Source organism: Schistocerca serialis, chromosome 1, assembly GCF_023864345.2.
Source record: "Schistocerca serialis cubense isolate TAMUIC-IGC-003099 chromosome 1, iqSchSeri2.2, whole genome shotgun sequence".
Lineage (NCBI taxonomy): Eukaryota > Metazoa > Arthropoda > Insecta > Orthoptera > Acrididae > Schistocerca > Schistocerca serialis.
In genome coordinates this window covers 580653505-580666229 of record NC_064638.1, presented here as the reverse complement: position 1 = coordinate 580666229, position 12725 = coordinate 580653505, and the positions used below count along the sequence as shown (strand labels likewise).

General features: G+C 40.8%; 1 protein-coding gene across 2 annotated transcripts in view; it reads left to right on the top strand.

Annotated features, from left to right (window-relative positions):
• The window catches only part of LOC126476721 (DNA replication licensing factor mcm5), a 94116-nt gene extending 81758 nt beyond the window's left edge, over nucleotides 1–12358 (top strand). For both annotated transcript variants that reach the window (XM_050103564.1, XM_050103565.1), the window contains exons 12-17: nucleotides 7979–8107; nucleotides 8588–8730; nucleotides 8807–8934; nucleotides 9049–9154; nucleotides 12032–12085; nucleotides 12177–12358. In XM_050103564.1, coding sequence (XP_049959521.1) covers nucleotides 7979–8107; nucleotides 8588–8730; nucleotides 8807–8934; nucleotides 9049–9150 — 502 coding nt within the window. In that variant the 3' untranslated portion in view covers nucleotides 9151–9154; nucleotides 12032–12085; nucleotides 12177–12358. The remainder of the gene's footprint in view (nucleotides 1–7978; nucleotides 8108–8587; nucleotides 8731–8806; nucleotides 8935–9048; nucleotides 9155–12031; nucleotides 12086–12176) is intronic.
• Nucleotides 12359–12725: the final 367 nt, after the last annotated feature.

Here is a 12725-nt window from a genome sequence, read left to right as displayed (position 1 = left end):
TGATCTGAGACTGTAACTGTAGCAACAAAATCGAATTTAGTTGGGTTTGAACAATAATTGGATTGATTTGTGCCTACACCAAGTATACATTTTAAAGAAAATCAAATAGCAATTATACACATTTTTTTTTTTTAAGTAGGAATTATTACAGTCTTCTTGAAGTCTGAGGGTATCTCCCCTGTGGCATGTATCTTGCACTTAAAGTGAAATACTTTTCATTTTTGGCTCACCCAAGAAACTCAATTCCGAGGGAATGTCACCAACTCCAGGGGTCATGTTTTGACTTAGGTCTGTTAGTTCTGTCATATTCTTCTTGCCGTGTCATTTATCCCATCCGTGCTTCATTTACTTAATCAACTTGTACTGAACTGTTTTGAAAGTTCATTTCCCTTGTGTAGCCATTCTGTTTATTCCTCCCATCTCTCAGCTACGGCTTATTTGCTTAATACTGGCACAGAGTACGAGTTATGGTATTCACACTAATGCTTTTCTCTTCTCCAAAGATTTCTCTAATTTTGCTATACAAGATGTGATCAAAAAGATATGGGAATTTTTGTTTTTCTTAAAGAATCTTCATTCATTAACATCGACTTTGTCCCCTAAAAGGCAATCACCCTCAGATATAGTACACTTTTAGCTGTGCCCTTTCCATTCTCAGAAGCACTTCGGGAAATTGCTTCTCTTATGGTGTACAATTCCGTCATTGATTCTGTTTTTATCTCATCAATAGTGGCTGAATGACACCTGGCTCTCTCCAGCCTTGGGAATGGAAAGATGTTAACCTAACCTAGAAGCATTGAGGTGTGAGAGGAGCATTATCCTGGTGATGCAATTTCCAATGAGTGGTTTTGCCCCAATTCTGGTCTTTTCTTCGGATTGCTTCACGCAAGTAGCACATAACTCCCAGGGTAGTATTCCTTATTGAGTGTACGACCATAAGGCAGGAACTCATGATGCACTGTTCTATTGTAATCAAAGAAAACATTGAGAACAACCTTCATATATGATCAAAAGTGTCAAATTTTTTTCAGTCTTGGCTTTTCAGGCAGTTAGCCATTGGGACAGTTGGGCCTTGGTTTCAATGTTATGCAGGTGTACCCATGTTTCATCAGCTGTTATAACCTTCTTCAGAAGTTCTGTATTGTTGTTGACTTCATTCCACCAATTTCTGAGCGATGTCTGTGCAACATTGTTTTTGGTCGAAATTAGACAATTTTGGAACAAGCTTTTCTGCTACTCGTTACATGCCCAAACCATCTGAAAAAAATGCTTGGCTAGGCGTGAACCAAAGGTTATGTCGACATCATCAGCAACCCCTCTGATGATGATCTGGTTATTTTCCAGAACCATTTTCCTTACTTCTTCCACATTGTCGTCAGTAATTGATGTGCTAAGGCACCCATGTTGGTCGTCATCTTCAGCATCTCCTTGACTCTCTTTGAAACGTTTAAGCCACTCATAAAATATTGGCTTAGTCATAGTAGATTCACCAAAAGCTGCAGTCAACATTTCAAACAAAATTTAATGCAAATTCTTTGAACCATCTTTTCCAGAAGTAAAAATTCCCTGAGCACTCAAAATCATATTTAACTATTTTGACTGTCAACAATAAATTAAATATTCGAAACAGCTGGCAATGCTTAAGCACTTCAGCAACATGTGTACCAACAAGACAAAAAAATTTGAAAATCAGATGTATAAATCTCGCAAAATTAAGTAATTCCCATTACTTTTCGATCACACCTTGTAGGCAGCATCCGTATTTTTCCTCTGGATGTACCTTCTTAGATGTCTGCCTTACTTTTGCCTACTTCACTTGCTGCATCTTTATAATTTTCTCCTCTTCTCAATTCATTATCTCAGGTTATCCAAGGATTTCTACTAAGCCTTGTCTTTTTGATTCTGTGGTGCCTTCACTGTTTCATTTCAAAGGATGCCATTTGTTTTCTATTGTTTCTTTCTCCTTTCTCCACCAGTTGTTGCCTGATGCTTCATTTTAAGCCTTTAAACTCTCACCAACCTCTGGTTCTGTCAATTTCTTCTCTTTTAACCTGGACTTCACTACCAATAAATTATAGTTGGAGACCACATCTGTCTTAGAATGTTCTGCAGTTTAAACTATGGTTTCAAAATCTATCTTGCTGTTATATAATCTCTCTGAAACCTCCCGTTGTCTTCGGGCCTGTTCCGCATGTATTCTCTTTTTTCATGATTCTTAAATCAAGTGTTACAATGATTAAATCATGCTCTGTACAAAATCCAACAGGTGACATTCCCTTTGATTCCTTCACCCAGCCCATGTTCTAATGCTTTTCCTTCTCTCCCTATTCCATCAATTTCCAGTCTTTTTTAACGATCTGAATAATTTCTTTTTAATCCATCATATGTTCTTTCAGTCCCTTTATCTGCAGGGTTAGTGAGCATATAAACTGGCAGTATTGTGATGGGTGTCGGCTTCATGTCTACCTTGGCTGTGATAATAGGGACTGCCAACATTCAGCTTAGATGTCTAGAAACTATGAATTCATAACTAATGGTGATTGTTTTCCAATATTTTTACACACCATCACAATTTTCACACATTGAATAGCTAGTTGTAGATTACACCCCCCCCCCCCCCCCCCCTCCCCTCTCTCTCTCTCTCTCTCTCTCTCTCTCTCTCTCTCTCTCTCTCTCTCTCTCTCTCCAGATACTGAGTCATATATGTACAAAATTTTGTTGATATTGTTAAGCATATTTCAGAACAGTTGCATTAATCAATTTTTTTACTTTAATGGAATACTGAAATACAAACTAATATGAGCAGACTGCTCGTTTGACTGTAAATTGAACATTAGTGGAAGGTCCATGGCTATTGAGATCCATGGCTGTTGGAAAACAAACACTTTATGTACAGATTAATGATATCAATATAATGGAAGGAAACATTCCACGTGGGAAAAATTATATATAAAAACAAAGATGAGGTGACTTACCGAACAAAAGCGCTGGCAGGTCGATGGACACACAAACAAACACAAACATACACACAAAATTCAAGCTTTCGCAACAAACTGTTGCCTCATCAGGAAAGAGGGAAGGAGAGGGGAAGACGAAAGGAAGTGGGTTTTAAGGGAGAGGGTAAGGAGTCATTCCAATCCCGGGAGCGGAAAGACTTACCTTAGGGGGAAAAAAGGACAGGTATACACTCGCACACACGCACATATCCATCCACACATACAGACACAAGCAGACATATTTAAAGACAAAGAGTTTGGGCAGAGATGTCAGTCGAGGCAGAAGTGTAGAGGCAAAGAAGTTGTTGAAAGACAGGTGAGGTATGAGTGGCGGCAACTTGAAATTAGCGGAGATTGAGGCCTGGCGGATGACGAGAAGAGAGGATATACTGAAGGGCAAGTTCTCATCTCCGGAGTTCGGATAGGTTGGTGTTGGTGGGAAGTATCCAGATAACCCGGACGGTGTAACACTGAGCCAAGATGTGCTGGCTGTGCACCAAGGCATGTTTAGCCACAGGGTGATCCTCATTACCAACAAACACTGTCTGCCTGTGTCCATTCATGCGAATGGACAGTTTGTTGCTGGTCATTCCCACATAGAATGCATCACAGTGTAGGCAGGTCAGTTGGTAAATCACGTGGGTGCTTTCACACGTGGCTCTGCCTCTGATCGTGTACACCTTCCGGGTTACAGGACTGGAGTAGGTGGTGGTGGGAGGGTGCATGGGACAGGTTTTGCATCGGGGGCGGTTACAAGGATAGGAGCCAGAGGGTAGGGGAGGTGGTTTGGGGATTTCATAGGGATGAACTAACAGGTTACGAAGGTTAGGTGGACGGCGGAAAGACACTCTTGGCGGAGTGGGGAGGATTTCATGAAGGATGGATCTCATTTCAGGGCAGGATTTGAGGAAATCGTATCCCTGCTGGAGAGCCACATTCAGAGTCTGGTCCAGTCCCGGAAAGTATCCTGTCACAAGTGGGGCACTTTTGTGGTTCTTCTGTGGGGGATTCTGGGTTTGAGGGGACGAGGAAGTGGCTCTGGTTATTTGCTTCTGTACCAGGTCGGGAGGGTAGTTGCGGAATGCGAAAGCTTTTTTCAGGTTGTTGGTGTAATGATTCAGGGATTCCGGACTGGAGCAGATTCGTTTGCCACGAAGACCTAGGCTGTAGGGAAGGGACCGTTTGATGTGGAATGGGTGGCAGCTGTCATAATGGAGGTACTGTTGCTTGTTGGTGGGTTTGATGTGGACGGACGTGTGAAGTTGGCCATTGGACAGGTGGAGGTCAACGTCAAGGAAAGTGGCATGGGATTTGGAGTAGGACCAGGTGAAACTGATGGAACCAAAGGAGTTGAGGTTGGAGAGGAAATTCTGGAGTTCTTCTTCACTGTGAGTCCAGATCATGAAGATGTCATCAATAAATCTACCAAACTTTGGGTTGGCAGACTTGGGTAACCAAGAAGGCTTCCTCTAAGCGACCCATGAATAGGTTGGCGTACGAGGGGGCCATCCTGGTGCCCATTGCTGTTCCCTTTAATTGTTGGTATGTCTGGCCCTCAGAAGTGAAGAAGTTGTGGGTCAGGATGAAGCTGGCTAAGGTGATGAGGAAAGAGGTTTTAGGTAGGGTGGCAGGTGATCGGCGTGAAAGGAAATGCTCCATCGCAGCGAGGCCCTGGACGTGCGGAATATTTGTGTATAAGGACGTGGCATCAATGGTTACAAGGATGGTTTCCGGGGGTAACAGATTGGGTAAGGATTCCAGGCGTTCAAGGAAGTGGTTGGTGTCCTTGATGCCCATTACATGCAGTCTCCCATCCTTCATCAAGGACACCAACCACTTCCTTGAACGCCTGGAATCCTTACCCAATCTGTTACCCCCGGAAACCATCCTTGTAACCATTGATGCCACGTCCTTATACACAAATATTCCGCACGTCCAGGGCCTCGCTGCGATGGAGCATTTCCTTTCACGCCGATCACCTGCCACCCTACCTAAAACCTCTTTCCTCATCACCTTAGCCAGCTTCATCCTGACCCACAACTTCTTCACTTTTGAGGGCCAGACATACCAACAATTAAAGGGAACAGCCATGGGCACCAGGATGGCCCCCTCGTACGCCAACCTATTCATGGGTCGCTTAGAGGAAGCCTTCTTGGTTACCCAAGTCTGCCAACCCAAAGTTTGGTACAGATTTATTGATGACATCTTCATGATCTGGACTCACAGTGAAGAAGAACTCCAGAATTTCCTCTCCAACCTCAACTCCTTTGGTTCCATCAGTTTCACCTGGTCCTACTCCAAATCCCATGCCACTTTCCTTGACGTTGACCTCCACCTGTCCAATGGCCAACTTCACACGTCCGTCCACATCAAACCCGCCAACAAGCAACAGTACCTCCATTATGACAGCTGCCACCCATTCCATATCAAACGGTCCCTTCCCTACAGCCTAGGTCTTCGTGGCAAACGAATCTGCTCCAGTCCGGAATCCCTGAATCATTACACCAACAACCTGAAAACAGCTTTCGCATCCCGCAACTACCCTCCCGACCTGGTACAGAAGCAAATAACCAGAGCCACTTCCTCGTCCCCTCAAACCCAGAATCCCCCACAGAAGAACCACAAAAGTGCCCCACTTGTGACAGGATACTTTCCGGGACTGGACCAGACTCTGAATGTGGCTCTCCAGCAGGGATACGATTTCCTCAAATCCTGCCCTGAAATGAGATCCATCCTTCATGAAATCCTCCCCACTCCGCCAAGAGTGTCTTTCCGCCGTCCACCTAACCTTCGTAACCTGTTAGTTCATCCCTATGAAATCCCCAAACCACCTCCCCTACCCTCTGGCTCCTATCCTTGTAACCGCCCCCGATGCAAAACCTGTCCCATGCACCCTCCCACCACCACCTACTCCAGTCCTGTAACCCGGAAGGTGTACACGATCAGAGGCAGAGCCACGTGTGAAAGCACCCACGTGATTTACCAACTGACCTGCCTACACTGTGATGCATTCTATGTGGAAATGACCAGCAACAAACTGTCCATTCGCATGAATGGACACAGGCAGACAGTGTTTGTTGGTAATGAGGATCACCCTGTGGCTAAGCATGCCTTGGTGCACGGCCAGCACATCTTGGCACAGTGTTACACCGTCCGGGTTATCTGGATACTTCCCACCAACACCAACCTATCCGAACTCCGGAGATGGGAACTTGCCCTTCAGTATATCCTCTCTTCTCGTCATCCGCCAGGCCTCAATCTCCGCTAATTTCAAGTTGCCGCCACTCATACCTCACCTGTCTTTCAACAACTTCTTTGCCTCTACACTTCTGCCTCGACTGACATCTCTGCCCAAACTCTTTGTCTTTAAATATGTCTGCTTGTGTCTGTATGTGTGGATGGATATGTGCGTGTGTGCGAGTGTATACCTGTCCTTTTTTCCCCCTAAGGTAAGACTTTCTGCTCCCAGGATTGGAATGACTCCTTACCCTCTCCCTTAAAACCCACTTCCTTTCGTCTTCCCCTCTCCTTCCCTCTTTCCTGATGAGGCAACAGTTTGTTGCGAAAGCTTGAATTTTGTGTGTATGTTTGTGTTTGTTTGTGTGTCTATCGACCTGCCAGCGCTTTTGTTCGGTAAGTCACCTCATCTTTGTTTTTATATATAACTTTATGTACAGATGTATAGATACAAAATGCTGTCTAAAACTAGATTTGAAATTTTAAAGTGTGACACATTTTTTGCTTCAGCACCTTTTATCAGATGAAAGCAGGTACAGAATAGGCAAGTGTATTCATCAGTGGAAGTTCAACCATATTGTGAAGTACACATGCATTCGGTAAATGAAGAAAATGGATGAAGATCGGCTGCAAAGTGCACTCAGTGTTAAGTTTCAAGAATTCATATTATGTTAAAAGACAACATATAAGCTGCAATTGGGGTTACAGGGTGCAAAGAGTTTCAGATCATGGCTTACACCAGAATATCCAAAGCTTGTCAGTTCTCAAAGATAGTGTTTCAATCCTTTTGGCAAGTGATACAGCAATTGGAGACAACTGGCTATGTTCATGGTGTTTTAATGATACAGTCTATGGAAATGTTTGTAAAGCTGAGCCTAGAAAACTGGCTTTCAATTTATGAAACACATAAACCAGAGACTCGGATCTGTGATGACCTTTACATTAGTTGCAGCTTATCTTCCCTTTACTATGTTACTGATTCGTTTTTCTCAGATACAAAATCATTGAACCTTTCTGTATGTACTTGTAAAAACAAAACCATTTAGAAAGCAATGGACAAACATGGCACATAGGATCTGAATGGTGTCGTACTTTGGCTATTAAGTAATGTCTTTGTACAAAAAAATGTAAAATCTCCCTCTTTTGTATTTATAGATGTACATATTACAGAATGAAGCAGCACATGAGATTAGTTCGTTGGTTCTAAAATAACTGTATTACTACTTCGTTGTGTATATTTGTTTGAAATTTTCAGTGCACTGCTATTCTCCCTTTGCATTATGTTTTAAAAACAGAATTGTTTGTAATTATGAAATTGAAAAAGGGGTCGAAACAGTTTCAAACAATGGAAACTCCAGGTAGGAATATAAACAATGTAGGCAAAGATGATCACTACTTACCGTAAGAAAGATGCATTAAGTTGCTGACAGGCATGATTAAAAGGCCCTCATATATAGCTTGTGGCCACAGCCTTCATCAGTAAACACACACACACACACACACACACACACACACACACACACACACACACACACAAAACGAACCACCATCTCTAGCATCTTGGGCTAAGATGCTGGAGTTGACGGTCGTGTGTGCCTGGGTCGAAATAGTTTATCTTTTAGCTGATTACATCAAGACAAATGAAAAATTTCATTTGGCATAAGTACTAAAAAACTCAAATTTCTAAAGATATTGTCCAAACCTGCAGAGTTCTGTGTAAAATCTGCCTGCTTTTCTGTTGGCAGGCACTGTGGACCTCGTCTTTCAGAAGCTGCTGGTGAGAAATTAAGAAATCGTTATGTACTGATGCGAAGTGGAACTCGTGAACATGAGATTGAAACGGAGAAGAGATTGTCCATTCCTATTACTGTAAGGTAAAATAAATCAGTACTGTAATTTAATATAGAAACCTTGCTTCACTTTCGATCATCAGGAAATCATTCACTAAATTGACAGTCTTGGTAAATATTAATTTGCCAAGTGGTCTACATGTCAATGTAAGTGTATTAAAGATAGTCTGCAACATGAGTCACATGGGTGGTATTGAGATGTCAGCTTTAGAATCTAGAAAAGACACTGTCATTAATAATCTGGGTCTCTCTCTCTCTCTCTCTCTCTCTCTCTCTCTCTCTCTCTCTCTCTGCCTACCTTTTCCTACGTGATTATTTACGAAACAGTTTATATTGTGCTTAGCTATGTGTGTTCTTGAAATGTGGTTTAAAAATGTAATTTGTTAAATTTATCACTTACATTTTAAGGGACCCTGTACAGTTTGTGTTGTATGTCCTCAGTCTGAGAATGATTTGAATTGAGCCCGCAGATATTAGAATAAGTTTGATAATATAATGTTGCAGGCAGCTTGAGGCAGTTATACGAATTTCGGAGTCTCTAGCAAAAATGCAGTTACAGCCATTTGCAACAGAAGCACATGTTGATGAAGCATTAAGGCTTTTTCAAGTATCAACACTGGATGCAGCAATGTCAGGAAGTTTGGCAGGTTTGTATAACCTGAATTCAATTTCACATTTGTGTGGACTGAATGCCAACATCAGAAAGAGAGTTGTTTTTTGCAGGTGCTGAAGGTTTCACCACTGAAGAGGATTATGAGATGTTGGGACGAATTGAGAAGCAACTGAAGAAGAGATTTGCCATTGGTTCACAAGTTTCAGAACACACAATTGTTCAGGATTTTCTCAGGCAGGTATGTTAAAGGCCTCAGACAAATTTTTTTTCTAAATGATTTAAAACGGCGTGTTTCTTTCTCCGCTTCAGCAGTTCCAATTCCATTACACATTTTTTTGTTCTCAATTTACAGAAATACCCAGAGAGAGCAGTGTTCAAGGTCATTCACACTATGATTCGCAGAGGAGAACTGCAGCACAGGATGCAAAGGAAAATGCTTTACAGATTAATGTGAAAAGGTATTAATTTTTGACAGAATTACTGATTGTCCCTCTGAAGATAGAACCATGAGACTTTTAATTTGCAGAATGACCTAGTCATCTTAAAGATCTGAATGGAAAGTAATGAAACCTCTCTTCACTACTGGTGGCCACAGTGTGCTTGCTTTACATTGGATTGTTGAAGGATTGCAGCTGCAAAATGCACCCATGGGGAATTGTTTCTAAGCTCCCATTTGCAATAGGTCAGTGACAAACTAGACCCCTTTCATAGTGTGTGGTAAAAGTTTGTTCATGAAAATGCTGTCTCCAAATTTTGTTCACTATGCTGATCAACAATTGAGTCAGATCCTATGTCGCAGCAGGCCTTGGGAGATAAGTGCCTTTCTTCGAAATTGGAAGTTCTATGATGCCTTAAGATATTCAAACTCATTCTGGACACCCACCACTGAGCAAAATGGAGGGCAATTAAGTACACCAATACATGTGTAATTTTGAAAAAAAGTTACTTTTGATGATGTGTTGGGATGATAGGCAGTGGATATGGTGAAGGCCAGTTTGCACTAAAGTTCCCAAGGATCTGCAGCTGAAGAAAATATATGTCTAGTTGGGTATAGTAGACACCCCAGAAGAATCCCTGTAAGTGGTGGAGGCGGGGGGTCTCTCTTTCCCCTCGCATCCTTCTGCCCCATGACTGCCAATGGTCTAGGTTACTGGCAGTCCAGAAAGTATTGCCTTGCTACTAGGTTTGTCAACCTTCTGTTCCAGTATTCGCTATTTATGAAGACTTATTTTATTTTTTACAAACAGCACGGGTGCCAAAGTAAAAAATTGTCGGAAGTGCATGCAGGCGTCACATCTCCATTATAAGCAAGAAACTGACAAAAAGAATGTCATTGGTGCAGTTTCAACCGAATAAAATGAAATGTGTAATACACGGTAGCAATATTACTTACTGATTGGCGACTCCATGGAGTGTTCTGTGCACCACGACCAGATAATGGATGTAATTGGAAGAAGAAACAGCATTGGTCGTATTTTTGTTTTATTATCCGCAAAATCGATTTTCAGTCACTTAATGACCATCCTCAGTGCTGTAATATACAATTAAAATTGATAGGCACTGGTATCAACAAGCTTAGAGCGATCACATATGTGAAATTGGAAGTTCTATGATGCCTCGCTCTAAGCTTATTGATACCAGTGCCTATCAATTTTAATTGTATATTACAGCACTGAGGATGGTCACTAAATGACTGAAAATCGATTTTGCGGATAATAAAACAAACAAAAATACGACCAATGCTGTTTCTTCTTCCAATATTACTTATTGTTCAAAAGTTACTGATAGCATGTACACATATATGTAGAATTTGACCAATAATATTCCAGAAGTACTAGTACACTGAGGAGTTTAGATGATTAAATATATTTGCTTCTGTCAAGCTCACTAAGTCAGTCATAGTTGGAATACAGAAAAATATTTTTAAAGCAGTACATGCTGTTCTATTCTATAGCAAGTCACAATGCACACAAGACTTGGTGCCATGTTCCCATTGTGTGTTATTCTCAGTGGCAGGCAGTACCCAAATAGTTAACTGATTGTGTATCAGAACGAGGTGTGTGTGTGTGTGTGTGTGTGTGTGTGTGTGTGTGTGTGTGTGTGTGTACACGTCCGTCCAAAATTAGGTAAAGGCTGTAAGTAATTTCGTGGACAGTATGACCACAATAACACATTGGGGTGCTTACAGAACATAGTTTTGTGCTGAAATAAAATAAGATTTTTTGATAAGAGCTTTCCAGGTTGCCTACAAAGTGTGGCAATTGCCCTGGCACATTGTTTTGTTACCCAAAGGCTCTATTGTCAAAGACTTTTAGTGCTTAATTTGTGACTGTACACCGTGCCAGTACTTCTGACGAAACAAGTTAAAATAATGTTTCAAGACATCTAAATTGAAACAAACACTTCCTGGAAAGTCAGAGTACTAGACTTGTCTTTTTTACAAATCAAGCTCTGGGTACACGTAACACATTAGTGCTGGTGTACTTGTTAGTCTCAAGACTAGTTCGATGCATCTCTTCAAACTAGTCTATCAGTTAATCTCTGCATAGCTACGGCAATGTACAGGCATTTGAAACTGTGTACTTCAGTCAAGCCTGTTTACTGTAAAAAAATATTGGTGTCCCTCTAAAATTTTTACGTGCCAAACTTTCCTCAATTACATTGTTGATGATTCCTTGATGCCTCAGAATGGGCCCCTTCTTTAGCACAGTTGTGTTATAAATTTCTGAACTCCATAGTTTCATAAAGTACCTCTTCATTAGTTGTTAGATATACCTATATTACCTGTCATTCTTCTATAATACCTTATTTCTAAAACTTTTATTTTCTTCTTGTCCAAAATTTTATCGTCCATGTTTTAGAATGCTACACTCCTTACAAATACTTTCAGAAAGGACTTCCTACCACTTAAACTTACATTCAACATCAATAAATTTGTCCTTTGGAGAATTGCTTAACCAGCCTGCATTTTATATCCACTATTCTTTCAGCCACTTCAGTTATATGGCAACCTATCATCTACAAATTGTTTTATTTTATGATTTTTTGACTACATTCTTATAAACTGATCTTTCACACCCTTTACTGTCTCTTATAGAATTAGTGTCATTGGCAAACACTTCTTCATGAACTTTTAATTCCTTTTCCAAGTTTCTCTTTGGTTTTCTTTATCGTGAGCTCAGTGCAGAAGTTGTTTACATCAGGGATAGGCTTTATCCCTGCTTTACTCCCTTCATTTCATGCCATTTGACTTGTTTTCCCTCCCATGCAAGTGGATTCAACATGTTAAATGTATTTTATTATATTGAATATTTCACATATATTCTGTTTTACAGGTGCGAGTTTTAACATCTGCGACTAATCCTGTTTAATGGTGTATGCCTCTGGAGGTAAGAACACATGTAAAACAGAAATGGGCAGCATCAAATTGCAGTAACTACCTGGTTCCCAATACTCATTCTGTTTTTTCTTCTGTTGCAGGTGTGAAAGACTTTGTAGATCCAAGAGTAATGTTGCAACATATTAAACTCCTCCGTCACAAGAAACACAATTTTAAAAATTCTGGGAAAAAGGGCACTTTTGGCCCTGCACATAAATATTAATTGTTGCAAATAACAGCAAATATGTTTTTAAAGAAAGATGTGTTTTTATTAAATAAATAATTACGCTGTTTTAATAAGTCTTTAAATATTTTATGGCAATATTGATGCACTTGCCTGATGTAACATATCTGTAAAATGCCTCTACAAGTGTTATTTCATTGTTGCCACAGTCACATGCTCAGGTTTGACATCCATGGTAATATCTAACCATTTACTTACTTTGCACTTTTTGGTTACTTGTATGCAAATGTCAATCTCCTTTCATGTAGATTGTTGCAATAACAATATTGTCCTTTGTGCCTATGCGAACACACCAAAAATAGTGCTCATATTACGCTTTCACTCTGAAATTCAGAATTCCAGTTGAACAAAATAACATTGGTTGAATCTTATCGACACAGGCCATAGATTAAGCAGAGTCTGAAAG